Consider the following 13,280-nt stretch of genomic DNA (forward strand, 5'->3'; position numbering starts at 1 on the left):
AATTTTTTTTTTTTTTTTTTTTGTTTCCCAACAGGAGCATATTCGTCTATTCAAGAAATCAAAGCCGGTGTCGGCAGCTACATTTGATGAACCTGATCGCAAGGAACCGTTGTGGGTTCGATTAATAGTACCCATTATCAAGAACTTCTTCTAGTGGTTATATATAGTGGTTATTTCGTCATCATACTCATTGCAATGATTCTCCAACATGTGTCAGCGGACAATCCCTTGTTAACTTCACACACAGTACTCAAACCAGTGGCATTTTTAGTGCCGGGGGCATGAGTGGCAATCACTGATTTGACAGGGAAGATTTGGGGTGTTATTTCATCTATGGTCCAGGGATACATTCCACCTTGAATTGCCGGAGTTTCAGACATCCCTCTATATTTATAACATGATTTCACCTTTCTGGCAACCACTGAATTCACTATGAGAAATTACACTCGATTCGCCAGTGCAAACGTTTGTAATAATATTTGTTTTGCGGTTTTCATGAATGTTAAATGATAGTAATTTATCACCTTGGAATGAAAATCAAGATAAATAATATCAGTAAACTTTGTATAATGTTCAGTGTTATTTGATAAAAATGTATTCTTCAATATATCCAGGATGGAATGCAATACAGATTGTGTGAATTTATTATATAATTACTCTTTTTTTTTATATTATTATATCTGTTATTGTATTAGTTATAAGAATACAATAAAGAACATACAAAACAATAGCACAAAACTTAGCTACTTCTCCAATTATTCCTGTTCACCATAAATGCAAGTCCAAAATAAGATGTCAGAATTACTATAGAACCTTCTTTAGAGAAAACCACTAAATGACAACAACAGAGACAATTCACGCAAAGAGCGATGGATGTCTAAATTCTTTACAGTAACGGATGTCAATATGGGTTATTTATGGATTAAATGTAGGGAGACCCTGTCGGCCCAGGAACCCACAAAATTTGTCAAAAAATGTTGAAAGGGAGATAAAAGAATCGGATAATTATGTTCACGATTTTAAGTTTTGTGAGTGCCATTTTCGGCCATCTAGACGTGCTATAATCATACATTTTCTTATCTCAGAAATACCCAGGGCAACAATATAGTGTGTCTCTTAAATTGACTGTAGTACACATCATTATATCTATTGGCTGAATAAAAGGGGAGGGGAGGGGTGGATCTGCCGACCCGGGCCCAAAGCTTGTAAAAATGTTTTTATGAGATTAATCATACATTTCCTTATCTCTGAAATACCCAGGGCAGCAATATAATGTATCTCTAGAATCGACTGTAGGACATATTATATTTTATTTATTTAGCATAAAAACCTCACATCAATCCCAGAGGGCAAACCTGTGAGTTCACATAAATATCAAACATTTTTTTTCTTCACACTTATGATATTTCCTGAGGCAAACTCACATCTTAATAGCATTTGTAGTAATTTCCATCTGGCTAGATAATCCGGAGGTCATGTGTTCGATTCCCACACGAACCATTTTTTTTAAATTTTTTCATTGGCCAGTAATTGGTGATATTTAATTTGAATATTTTTATAATCTATTTTTTTTAACATGATTTTTATGGGACTTAAAACAATATTCATTCATAATATTTATTTTGAATATTTCATAAGAATATAAAGTATTTATTAATAACATTTATTTTGAATATTTAAGTTTTTCTTTACTTTTGACCCCCCATAACCATGTGTAATTTCTATCTGGCTAGATAATCTGGAGGTTGTGTGTTCGATTCCCACATTTTTCTATTGGCTAGTAATTGTGGATATATATCTAATTTGAATCAATTCCTGATGATGACATTTAATGTCGAAATATTGAATCCCGACGACACGATGGCGTGCATTTTCGATACTTGGAGTGTATTATACTGTCTTATCTGAGATTAATGTGGACCTTTCGGGTTTTTTTCCCTGAATTTGTAATAAATTTTTATCACGCACAGACTTGTGATGATAGCCTGGGTGCCGGTAGCCTTGGTTTGGCCTTAACCGGCCATGTTGTCACCTCTTGGCCACCTAAACAAAACATTGGCCAGCTACAAACTAACGCGATAGGATAGGAAGTTAGCAGTTATGATAGATGATTAACGCTATATGTGAAATACCGTTATGTTCGGTTTGGGGTTGCCGCAATCGATCCAACAAAGGAACAAAAATGTATCAATTTCCTTAAATTAGAAAAAAGGAGGAGGATTGGAAATTTTATTTAAAATTTGAATGGCGTTCCTTTACGTTTAATCAACCTTGTATGTTTTGTAAAGTATACCCAAAACGATTCAATGAATCAGGAATATACTATTTCTGATTTTTTAAAATTATATTTTCATTATTCATTTTTATTATTCATTTTTTAAGTTTTATTTATTTATTTATATATAGACCTGTATATATTTTTTTTAGTTAAGACATCATTCTTCTTTGTCAAGACCTTCATACAACATTGCATTCTTCTCATTCATAAGATGTAAGGGTGTCTACAAAATGAAGACCAAAGACCACAAAAATGAAGACCTCCACTAGAATAACATTAAATTGACTCAGATTCAGGCAATAATGTGCTAGAGAAATGATTTTAAAAATTATTTTCGTCACGATTAAGAAAAAAAAATGTGGACCTTTCTTCGTTTTTCGGGTCTTCTTGTGATTAAGGTGTGACTTTGATAATTGATCCCCTCATCATATGTGCTCATTTATAAAACAAAATCCTTGTTTTAAATATGATCATAATGACTAGTCTCTGTTTAAAAGTAACACTTCCAATTAACAAGTGACGAGGCCATTATATTTTTTTTGCATATTTAAGCCAATTTTCATATAAACAGGACATGTGACCAGTGTGATTTCTGAAATGTTATCCCCTCATCATATATGTTCCATTTATCAAAGAAAAACTCTTGTTTGCAATATGTTCAGATTGTCTAGTCTACTATTTAAGGTAGCACTTCCCGAAAAAAGGGTGTTACCCCTATTTTGCATATTTAAGCTAATTTCCACATGAACGGGACTTGTGATTAAGGTGAGATTTCCGAAATTTGATCCCCTCATCATATGTGTTCTTTCATAAAAGAAAAACCTTTTTTCCCTAATATATTCATAATGTCTAGCCTACTGTTTAAAGTAGCATTTCCAATGAAAAAGGGGGCGTGTCCATTTAAAATGGGTGTGGTCATTTTCGGGCTGTTCGTCCCGGATAGAGATTTTAGCACACATCCCATGTTGTTCCTAGGGTTCATATTAGTCTATAATAGTTGAGATGTTCTCTCCTAAATTAAGTGCATACAAATCTTAGTCAGATCCTCTACTAATTCTACTAAGTGCGTGGTTGGCTGGGTTATTTTGGTGGGGAAAGAGAAAGTTTCCCTGCTGAATTGATTCTCGAACGAGATAACGAAAGTTCTCTATTGACGTAAGCTACTGCATGACCTATATTTAATAAAATCAATTTCTTCTAATTTTAAATACATTTTCCCCTGAATTCGTTATCACGCATAGACTTGCGCTAAATGCGTGGCAAATTTATGATCACGCATGTGTTTTTGTAAAATGGTATTTCATCCAAAATCACTTTGAAATGCGGGACCGTCCCCGCGCACGATGCGAGACGGTTGGTAACTATGCCATAATAAAAGTGTTAATTCACAAGCCATTTGGATATCATCATCATGTTGGAATGCAGGATATAAGACTTCTTGGGTTCTGTCTTAGCATCAATCAATAAACCACTAACTGTAACCACTAAATTATTGAAGAGTTTCTTCAGCTTTATAACTGTTAGTTTCACTATTAAATCTAAGTAATGTATAACATATGTAAATATAAATAATATAGGAATATCAGAGCATATCCTAACACATATCTTAACACACCCATATAGGGTGTCTATAAAACGAAGACCTTTGAAAATACAAACCGACGTCCAAAAAATTTCGTAATTTTAATTTTGTGACTGCCTGGTTTATTATCATTAAAATAAAAGACAAAAAATAGGGGTCTTCGTTTTTGGGTCTTCGGTCTTCGGTTTATAGACACTCGGATTAAGATTGGAAAATCCATAGACTAAGTACAGTATTGCAGTAGGCCCTACATAGTATAGGCATTGAATTGTTTTCATTTCTTTTTGTAATATGGCCTTATTCCTACCGCTAAAATAAGACTAACTATTATGGCCTATGTATTATTTCACCCTGTGTAGGCCCCATAAATTGATAATATTCCAGAAATCCTAGTTTTGGAAAGAAAAACACACAGTACAGGGACAACTTAAATTCGTTGTACCATGGAGGAATTAGTTGTACGGACTGTATTTTACTATGCTGTGTTATTACAATACCCACACTTCGAGGAGCAAAATTAAGACAAACAATATACAGAAGATTAAATTATGCATGACGTCAACGCTACGAAGCCGTTGTATTTAGCAACTACTAAAAATAACTTCATGAAAGTTTTAGATAATCGGAAATTATAGAGGGCAGCAATCATGTTTTAATAAAGATCACACGTTATTTTTTATCATCGGTTCGTAGCGTTTTCACCAGTTATTGAAGATTTAATCGAATTTTATATCGATTAATTGACATTATGTTGATTGTAATTGTCGGTGTATTTTTACTGTGAAGATTCAAAACTTCATATGTTTTAAAGAACCGTAACCGTAACAAAGAGCAACATAATTTTTCTTTATGCAGTGTAATTAATTTAGAAGCCTTGATATAGGTAAATTGCAGTCTGCCGCCCTCTATTTCCTTCGAGATAACAGAAATTATTTGTCTGCCGCCCTCTCTATTTCCATCCAAAGCCGGCCTCACTGCTAACTGTTCTTGTTCTTGTTACAAAAACTTTAAAAGCGTCCAGTGTCGCCAGTATTAAACGGGCCTATATGAAAATTTGTACACATAAACTAGAGATTTCCAACAAACGTTCGTAGCTTTTTTTTTAAGTTGGACTCCGGGGCTCCCCCTACATCTACAAAACTAAACAGGAGTTTCAAACTTTAAAACAGCATCGGCCAAATTTGAAGGGATGTGCAGGAAATCTTGTACACAAACTAGAGGTGATTTCAGCTTCTAGAGAAGAGAAAGTCAACAAAAAGGGTACTGGGTTTGAGTCCTGCGGCAAGGCCGAATTTTTTTTCTTAGTCGTCAGATTTAGACCTATGTACTGTCCATAGGCCTATATAGGAATGGAATTCATGATATTTTTATGTTCAAATGCCTTGGTCCGGACCCCTCCGTCAGCAAATTTCTGCCGCCACCGCTGATTGTGAGATCAACCTGGTTTCCTTAAAATCGCTACACTGTCGCTACAATGCTTTCGGTGTGTACTACATAGCGGTCCCGGACGCAATCGTGAAGGCTCCCGAACTGATCAACCAATCAGCATCGCTGAAAGCTGTCAGAATCCGTTTTTTTTATCACATTATTTTGTAAGTTTGATCCAAACCCCCTCCCCTTACATAATCATCAATCCCCTTCCCCAATTTAAGTGTTTTGATTATATTCTTATTTTTATTTTACTGTATGTACAAATTGTATTGTGATGTTTATAAAAGACATAATAAAGAATGAATAAATGAACAGACAATTTTCATTTATCAGTTTTTATTTCTTGAACATTTTACTTAAGCACATTATATATAACTGTCATACATATCCTAATAATTTCAAATCATTTCAGTTAAGAGCAATTTATAAAACATGAAAATGTATATTAATTAGCCTGCCTTCTCAGTTTATCTTATCATTCTGTACAATATTACATTTAATTGATTAATTATAATTAACTTCTAATGGTTAATATTTTGGTATCTAATGGTTTATAAGAAGGCTTTTGATTTAATATTATTTTAGAGGCGTTCTTAAGCTTGGTTTCCATACATTCACCACACGCTTTGGCTGACAGCTTTCAGCGATGCTGATTGGTTGATCAGTTCGGGAGCCTTCACGATTGCGTCCGGGACCGCTATGTAGTACACACCGAAAGCATTGTAGCGACAGTGTAGCGATTTTAAGGAAACCAGGTTGAGCTCACAATCAGCGGTGGCGGCAGAAATTTGCTGACGGAGGGGTCCGGACCAAGGCGACTACGAAGCCTTAGTCGACTGCCCGGAATAAAAAAATAACTGTTAGGGTCCACGGGGAGAGTTTAATGGCTTGATTTGGTGCTTTTAGACCACAATTACCTAACAAAAAAGCGTTATTTTGATAGGCAAATTACTGTTTTGATTAACTGTCGGTCCGACGACCTAGTCGTTTATCGGACGACAGGCGGGTTCAGGTCCGTCCGGGGGGGGGGGGAAGAGAAATGCTTCCCTGCCCACTGGCGCCACCACTGCTCACAATCCATAGGTCCTGAATCAATCAATCAAGAAATTAATAACTATCAGACACATTAAAATAATGCCCTCTATGCAAAAATAAACACCTCAAGGAGAACTTACAAAATCCCACTCTTAAGTAATAATTGCATGTAAACTTTATATAACTGTTATGTAACAATATTGAAGTAAGTTACCATGTTTTGAAGTAGTGTCTCATCATTGTATTTGAATACACATGAAGCAAAATTTGAATTTCAACCAAAAACAGAAAACATAATTCACAGCAAACTATCACCATATAACTACCGTTCATCTACTTTCTTAGCTTTGACAAATTCTTTTTTTTTTAATAAAAAAAATAAATATTTGCAGACAAAAAGTCTTGCCTTATCAAATTTAGATAAATCTTCCTTACAAATTGACAATTAATCAAAAGGTTTTCCTTGACACTAAATATGGGCTTTTGCCAACCCCCCCCCCCCCAAGAGAGTACAATAATTCAGACATTTAGGACATTACTACCCACATTTTCAGAGATAATATTAAAATTTTTCACATGCACTTATTTTATAAGAAAACATTTTATAAGAACATTAAGGCTGAAATTGCATAAAAGCTAAGGACAAAATAAGAATATTTTGAGCCTGAAATTGACAAGAAAATAAGAACACTAAGTCTGGGCAAAATTTATAAAATGTTGTAATAAAAAATGAGATTTGTGATGTTTAATACTTCATCTTGTAATGATTTCGGTAGTTGATCAATGTATCTTTGGTTCTGTCCTATGACTTGCATGCATCTTTTTTGTGTCTACTGGAATGGACTTCCACTTGATCATTGCCTCTGCATGTTAAAGGTTCTTTCAAGTGGTCTTCATCCTTAACTGTAATCTTGTCTCCAGCAATATAGTAACTGAAAATCCAAGTGTACGTGTATAGTATTACACTTTTGTTGGGCAAATCCACCTTTAACGTTGACTGGTCTTCCTTCAAAATTCATCCAGATTATGACACTTCTGAAAACTTGTTATTAAACTTCATCTGTTTTATTGTTCCTCCTGTACTAGATTTCATCCAGATTGTTATCCTATTTGAATAAAAAAATATTATTGACAATTTGTGAGAAAATTTAATTTTGGTTTTTCGGAATCAGTATACTGTATCATACAATGTCTCACGAAACATCCTCATTCCTAAGGCTTGGGCAAGGGATTTTTTTAAAATTTATTTTGGCCTAAAATACCTTTAATTATTTAAACATTACTGTACATTAATTTAATTGCCATTGCCATACCACCGATAACGCGCGTGCAATAATGGGGCGGTCGGTTAAGCATGATTGTAAGAACCTTAAGTCGTGGATTCGAATCGCCTAAGTATTCAATATTTTTTCCAAGTTTAAGATTTTTTTTTTCTTGTTCAAATAAACTTTCTGTTTATTTAAAAGTTTCTATCTTATTAGCTCTTCTTGTACCGTATTAAGCATGGAGGAACGCGCGGAGTGTGAGCGGTCGCTCTTGTTTCTACAAACATAGGTGGCGCTTCGCAGGTAAACAACAACACATGGAAATACCTGAACCACAGATCTGACAGTACCCTGAACATTTTTACCTGAAAAATGTAAGTAACTGTAGGCCTACGTGTAAAATATTGCTTAATTAGTTAAACCAAATCTGATTTTGCTGACTATAGGGTTTAGTCGTACAAGGGGTATGTGCAGAGTAATTCTGGACTGATAGTATTTATTGTGGCTTTTGAGGCCTCGCTAGCAGCGAGGCCAGGGCTTCCTATCCGACCCCTGGACCCTTCCTAGTCTAGGCCTAGCTGATGCATGCACAATACAGGAGCTTAGCAATACTGTAGGCCTACAGTACGCTAGCTTACTGTTAAATGGTGGTTTAAGTCAGTAAAGTCAGTTAAGAATTACAGAACAAGACATCATTTAGATTAAAAAGTAAGAAGTGATAGGCCTAGCTTGGCGATTTGAACTTGAATTTATTCTGTACAAGATTTTGTCTTATATTATAAAGGCCTATGCTATATTATATATATATATAACATAATATATATTATAATATATAATATATTATTCTCAGTAGTTGAATTGTTACATTATGATGGTGGTAACCCGATCTTATTTCTTATATTTTTTTTTTTGGCGGTTCAAATTTTGAGCAACTATAAAGTTGGTCTGGTCGCCTGTAATTCTCTCTTCATTTAATACTGTGTGGCTTATTATATTCATTAATATAAATAAAAGCATTGTATGTTAGCATTTTAAAGTTTTGTTCAATCACTGTACATGTTGCGTGTGTTTGTGTTTAGCGCAAGTACTGTACTCTATTATTAATTTATTAATAGACCTTTCCGGAGTGTCAATCAAACTTAACAACTAACTAATCAGAACAGTGCTAGGAATACGCGCACGTCTCACAAACACACGTGTTGTCCCACAAACGCACGTGTTTGCGTATGTTTTAACACTGCCGTCTTGTGGGACCTTAGCAAAGGGCGGAGCTTAGTGGAAAGGTCCATTGTGCATGCATCACCAGCGTTCCATTTAGCCTTATTTATTGGCCATTCTGGCTGACAGTCGCTTCAATCGGTCCTACTACATATTCCACTCACATCGTATCATATTCCAGGTGGGTCGGAGTTCAATATGACGATTATTCCAGGCTTTGGGGCTAGGAGCAGCTTGATATTCATTAAAACTGATCACAGAAATTTAATGGTAAATATCCTTGGTACACAACTTTCGCTTTTTTATTAACACATTTCTCATTTAAAATCTACTCAATTTGTCTTAAATTCATAACAAATTCAGGAAGTGGAGTTGAATAACTTAGCTTTGCTTTACCCTCCCCTTAAAAATAAATCTTGCTATCTTAAAGGCAGTGTATCTTGGCGTAAGCATAGCCACTTAAATGTTTTTATAATTGAGTTGAGTGCGCATTTTTTAAAACAAGTTTGGTTTCAAATGAATTTATATTATTTTAATGGACATTAAAAGCTACAGTATCTTAGAGATCATTTAAACAGATCTATCAGAAGTAAATGTAGCCTCAAGATTAAAGATAGCTTTTTAAAATAACAGAAATTCATTTGAAACCGAACAAGTTCAAAATGTGCACTCAACCCAGTTTTAACATATTGCCATAATCACCATAATGTATCATATACAGTTCAAATTTCCTAATTCGACTTTGCCTAACTCGAATAATTTCTAAGTCGATCGTATTTTACAGGTTTTATCTAATAGTCAAACAATTTTTCAATGGCATTTTGGATTCAACTTACTGTAGGCAAGTTCAACTCTATTAAAACCAAGCTTTCTTGGTACACTAACTGACTATAAGTCTTCATTGGAAAAGGTATTTAGAAATGACACTTTCAGACTGTGACGATGTCTGTATTATTATTATTATTTAAGCCTTTGTACCTCAAAGTTTAAAGTTAAAATTTACCTCTAAAAATAATGTTATATGATCTGTTTAATTTAAAGATACAATGAGTTTTCTAATTCTAAAAAACTCATTTATCTGAGTTTTCTAGACAACCAATTAGTTCCACATTATCAATTTTCACACCCTTCCCTCTCCCCACCCAAAGCCAGCCGTTGCCCCTGCAAGATTGTATTTAAACCATCTACTGTACTGTATATCTTCAGACCATCTACATTCAGAGCTATCTAAAGTTACAGTAGGGGGTGGCTCGTCAGCGTTAGAAGGAGCTATGGGGTCCCCTTCCCCCTCCCCGATTGGGAAGAAAACTGCAATTCGTTGGGGAGAAAAAAAAATGTATTTTCTAGATATTAGTATGTATAAAATCGTTTAATTAAAGCCTTTGAAACCCTTAAATGGTCATAATTTTGAAAAATAGTCCATGGAGCAATTTAATATTTGCTTACCCAGCCCTAACTGTGGTGGGGCTGAGGTAAATGTGGGCCATTTTTAGGTATTGGGCTGGTCATTGGGGAATTTCTGGCACCGGCATTGTTTTCAGTATGCCTACTTTTAGTTCATACTAAGTCAATTTTTTTATATTTTTTTTCAACACCTTAAAACTTAAAGTGCTCTGATCTTAATAAAGTAGCTCTATATATAAATGTCGCATTATTATTATTATTTTGCTCGGAAAAATTCTAGTTGGTTGGATCAGAGAATCTGGGGTACAAGGTTTTTTTTTATCTTGCTCACTTTCCCCATACATGTATATGCTACCATATTCCCTCATTTTAACAAAATATTAGCCTATCGTAGTTGATGTTGAAAAACAAGAGGTACATACCACTAATGGGGAAAAATGCGGAAGGACATGGAAGATTCCATCTTTAATTCAATGATTAAAATATTTAACTCATGATTTGAATTGGTAACAAGCTAAGGTCCTCCATGTAGGGCCATTTAATATATTTTGTCATTTATAAATTCATAGTTTTCTAATTTTTCAAATTTGTTATTGAAAATGAATGTTAAAGCAATCATAATCTGTGTCCCCATTGTAAATGATTAACATTAAAAACGCTCTGATCTTAATAAAGTAGCACTATATAAATGTTGCTTTATTATTATTATAATTATTATTATTCTAATTATTATTATTTTACTCAGAAAATTTCTAGTTGGTTGTCTAGGATCGGAGAATCTGGGGTACAAGGTTTTTTTTTATCTTGTTCACTTTCCCCATATATGCTACCATATTCCCTCATTTTAACAAAATATTAGCCTATCGTAGTTGATGTTGAAAAACAAGAGGTACATACTGCTAATGGGGAAAAATGCGGAAGGACATGGAAGATTCCATCTTTAATTCAATGATTAAAATATTTAACTCATGATTTGAATTGGTAACCAGCTAAGGTCCTCCATATAGGGCCATTTAATATATTTTGTCAAAAAAAATTCAGTGTTCTAATTTTTAAATTTGTTATTGAAAATGAATGTTAAAGCAATCATAATCTGTGTTCCCATTGTAAATGATTAACATTATCAATAAACATTTTTATCTTTCATAATAGGTTTTTCAAATTGCTTGCAATTCAAACCAATGTATTCGCATAATTCAGCTTCATATATATTATTTTAACACTTTTTTTAATTTATGTTTTTTGATTTTATGTTGGTACAGCAGGCATCTTGACATGACACCTTAAGAAGCATCATGTTCTGCTATGTGAGAAAGTGGATAACAACACAAGAATACCAGATGTTGGTAAGTGGAAAGATATTTCATTTTTTCAAATTAATAATAATATGTTAGACTTTAATACAGCACTTATCGCCAACAAGGCCTTTACATGCTTCTCATTATTACCCCCAGTCATTGGATTAAACACCTATGGAACTCAAGCTCCCATGGGGAGTTTTCCGTTATCAGCGCCTGGTGGGGTATTCATAAATTACCTAAGAAGCAATGCCTAGCTCAAGGAGACACAGTGAGGGATTGAAACCCTGACTTCAAAGGTTGAGAAACAAACACTCCCAACTGCATCAAACCACTTCTTTCAATTTTCAATTGTGATGTAGGACTAGTATCGAGTGTTAATTTATGATTTGTATTGGAAATTTATATATTGTTGCAATTTTCTATGATATACATGTAGTGATTTTTGATGAGCATCCACCCATCATTATAATTTAAATAATTTAATTAGGAGTTGTAATACGAAACTAAAAAGAAAGAAAAAGTAATTATTGGTTACCCAAACTGAGTTTAACAGATTATTTCTGGGGGTCAAGAAAACAAAAAAATTCCTTCAGGGTGCATTTTTCTCTGGATCTGCCCTTGATAGTAATAAAATAATTTCACTTATGAAATGATTTGTTGTACCATGTACAGGAAGTAATCTTCAGTAAATGTAAAACATAATTTTTTTCTTTAATTTTAGTTACTATTAAATAATTATTTTGTACAGTATTTCATCTTAGATTAAATTTTAATCCTATCTTTTTTCCATTCATGCAATATCACCATAAGTGATACACACTTAATTTACAATCTCATATTTGAGTTTGAAATTACAATGTGTAAATTGCCATTCAGGAAAGTTCACTGTGAACTGACCAAGAAAGGTCTGCATATTAGCAAGCATTGCCTTGGGATATATTATAGTCAGGTTTTATCAAACTTGTATTGATGTTGAATTTATATAAATTTATTAAATGTAGTTTTTTTTTTAATGAATAAAAACATGTTATTTAGCAATTATTTAAAAATTAATAAAAATAATATAAGTCCAAAAATTTGTTGGATAAATCTAATATTCTTCTTTAAAAAATGTTTTTTAATTACAGATTGCTTGTTGCAGTTAAATCATTTGCATGTACAAGTACATCAGCAGTCCTCATTACCAGGCAGAGAAATGATGAATATTCATTGAAATCAACTTGAAACTGCAAAACTCAGGAAAACTGCTAAACTGACACCAAGTCCAGAGCAACTTCAGAGAGGCATATATATCTTTCAGCGGGGCCAAGGGTGGTGGGTGGCGCGTAGGTTCCACGGCAGCCGATCGCCTATGATAGGCGATCGCTTCCGCTTGGATAATCCCAACTGTCTTAATGCGCGAAATGCTGCCGAAATTTTCAAAAAAAAACTAAGTCCATAGGACTCAACCATTTACACTAAGTCCAGAATTTTAACTAAGTCCAGAATAGGACTCAACCATTTACACTAAGTCCAGAATTTTACACTAAGTCCAACATAGGACCAATAATTTACACCAAGTCCAGAACTGAACCAATATTTTACACTAAGTTCAGAATAGGACTCAACCATTTGCATTTACACTAAATCCAGAATTTTACACTAAGACCAACATAGGACCAATAATTTACACTAAGTCCAGAACTAAGTCCAGAATTGGATCAATGTTTTACACTAAGTACAGAAAAGGACCAATAATTTACACTACTCTACAAACCAGAATTGGA

General features: G+C 33.9%; 1 protein-coding gene and 1 long non-coding RNA gene across 2 annotated transcripts in view; both read left to right on the plus strand.

Moving 5' to 3' along the window:
• The window catches only part of LOC117121585 (CDP-diacylglycerol--glycerol-3-phosphate 3-phosphatidyltransferase, mitochondrial-like), an 8,795-nt gene extending 8,057 nt beyond the window's left edge, over positions 1–738 (plus strand). Inside the window, exon 10 of the mRNA XM_033266821.1 lies at positions 35–738. Within this exon, the coding sequence (XP_033122712.1) occupies positions 35–154 (120 nt within the window). The 3' untranslated portion in view covers positions 155–738. The remainder of the gene's footprint in view (positions 1–34) is intronic.
• A 7,162-nt stretch (positions 739–7,900) lies between these two features.
• Positions 7,901–12,932, plus strand: LOC117121584. Its single transcript, XR_004447601.1, has 3 exons — positions 7,901–7,965; positions 11,476–11,559; positions 12,642–12,932. It is a non-coding gene; the product is annotated as an uncharacterized LOC117121584 (long non-coding RNA).
• Positions 12,933–13,280: the final 348 nt, after the last annotated feature.

This window comes from Anneissia japonica, unplaced genomic scaffold (assembly GCF_011630105.1).
Source record: "Anneissia japonica isolate Jap-2015-1 unplaced genomic scaffold, ASM1163010v1 scaffold287655_len23461_cov151, whole genome shotgun sequence".
NCBI classification, from domain to species: Eukaryota; Metazoa; Echinodermata; class Crinoidea; order Comatulida; family Comatulidae; genus Anneissia; species Anneissia japonica.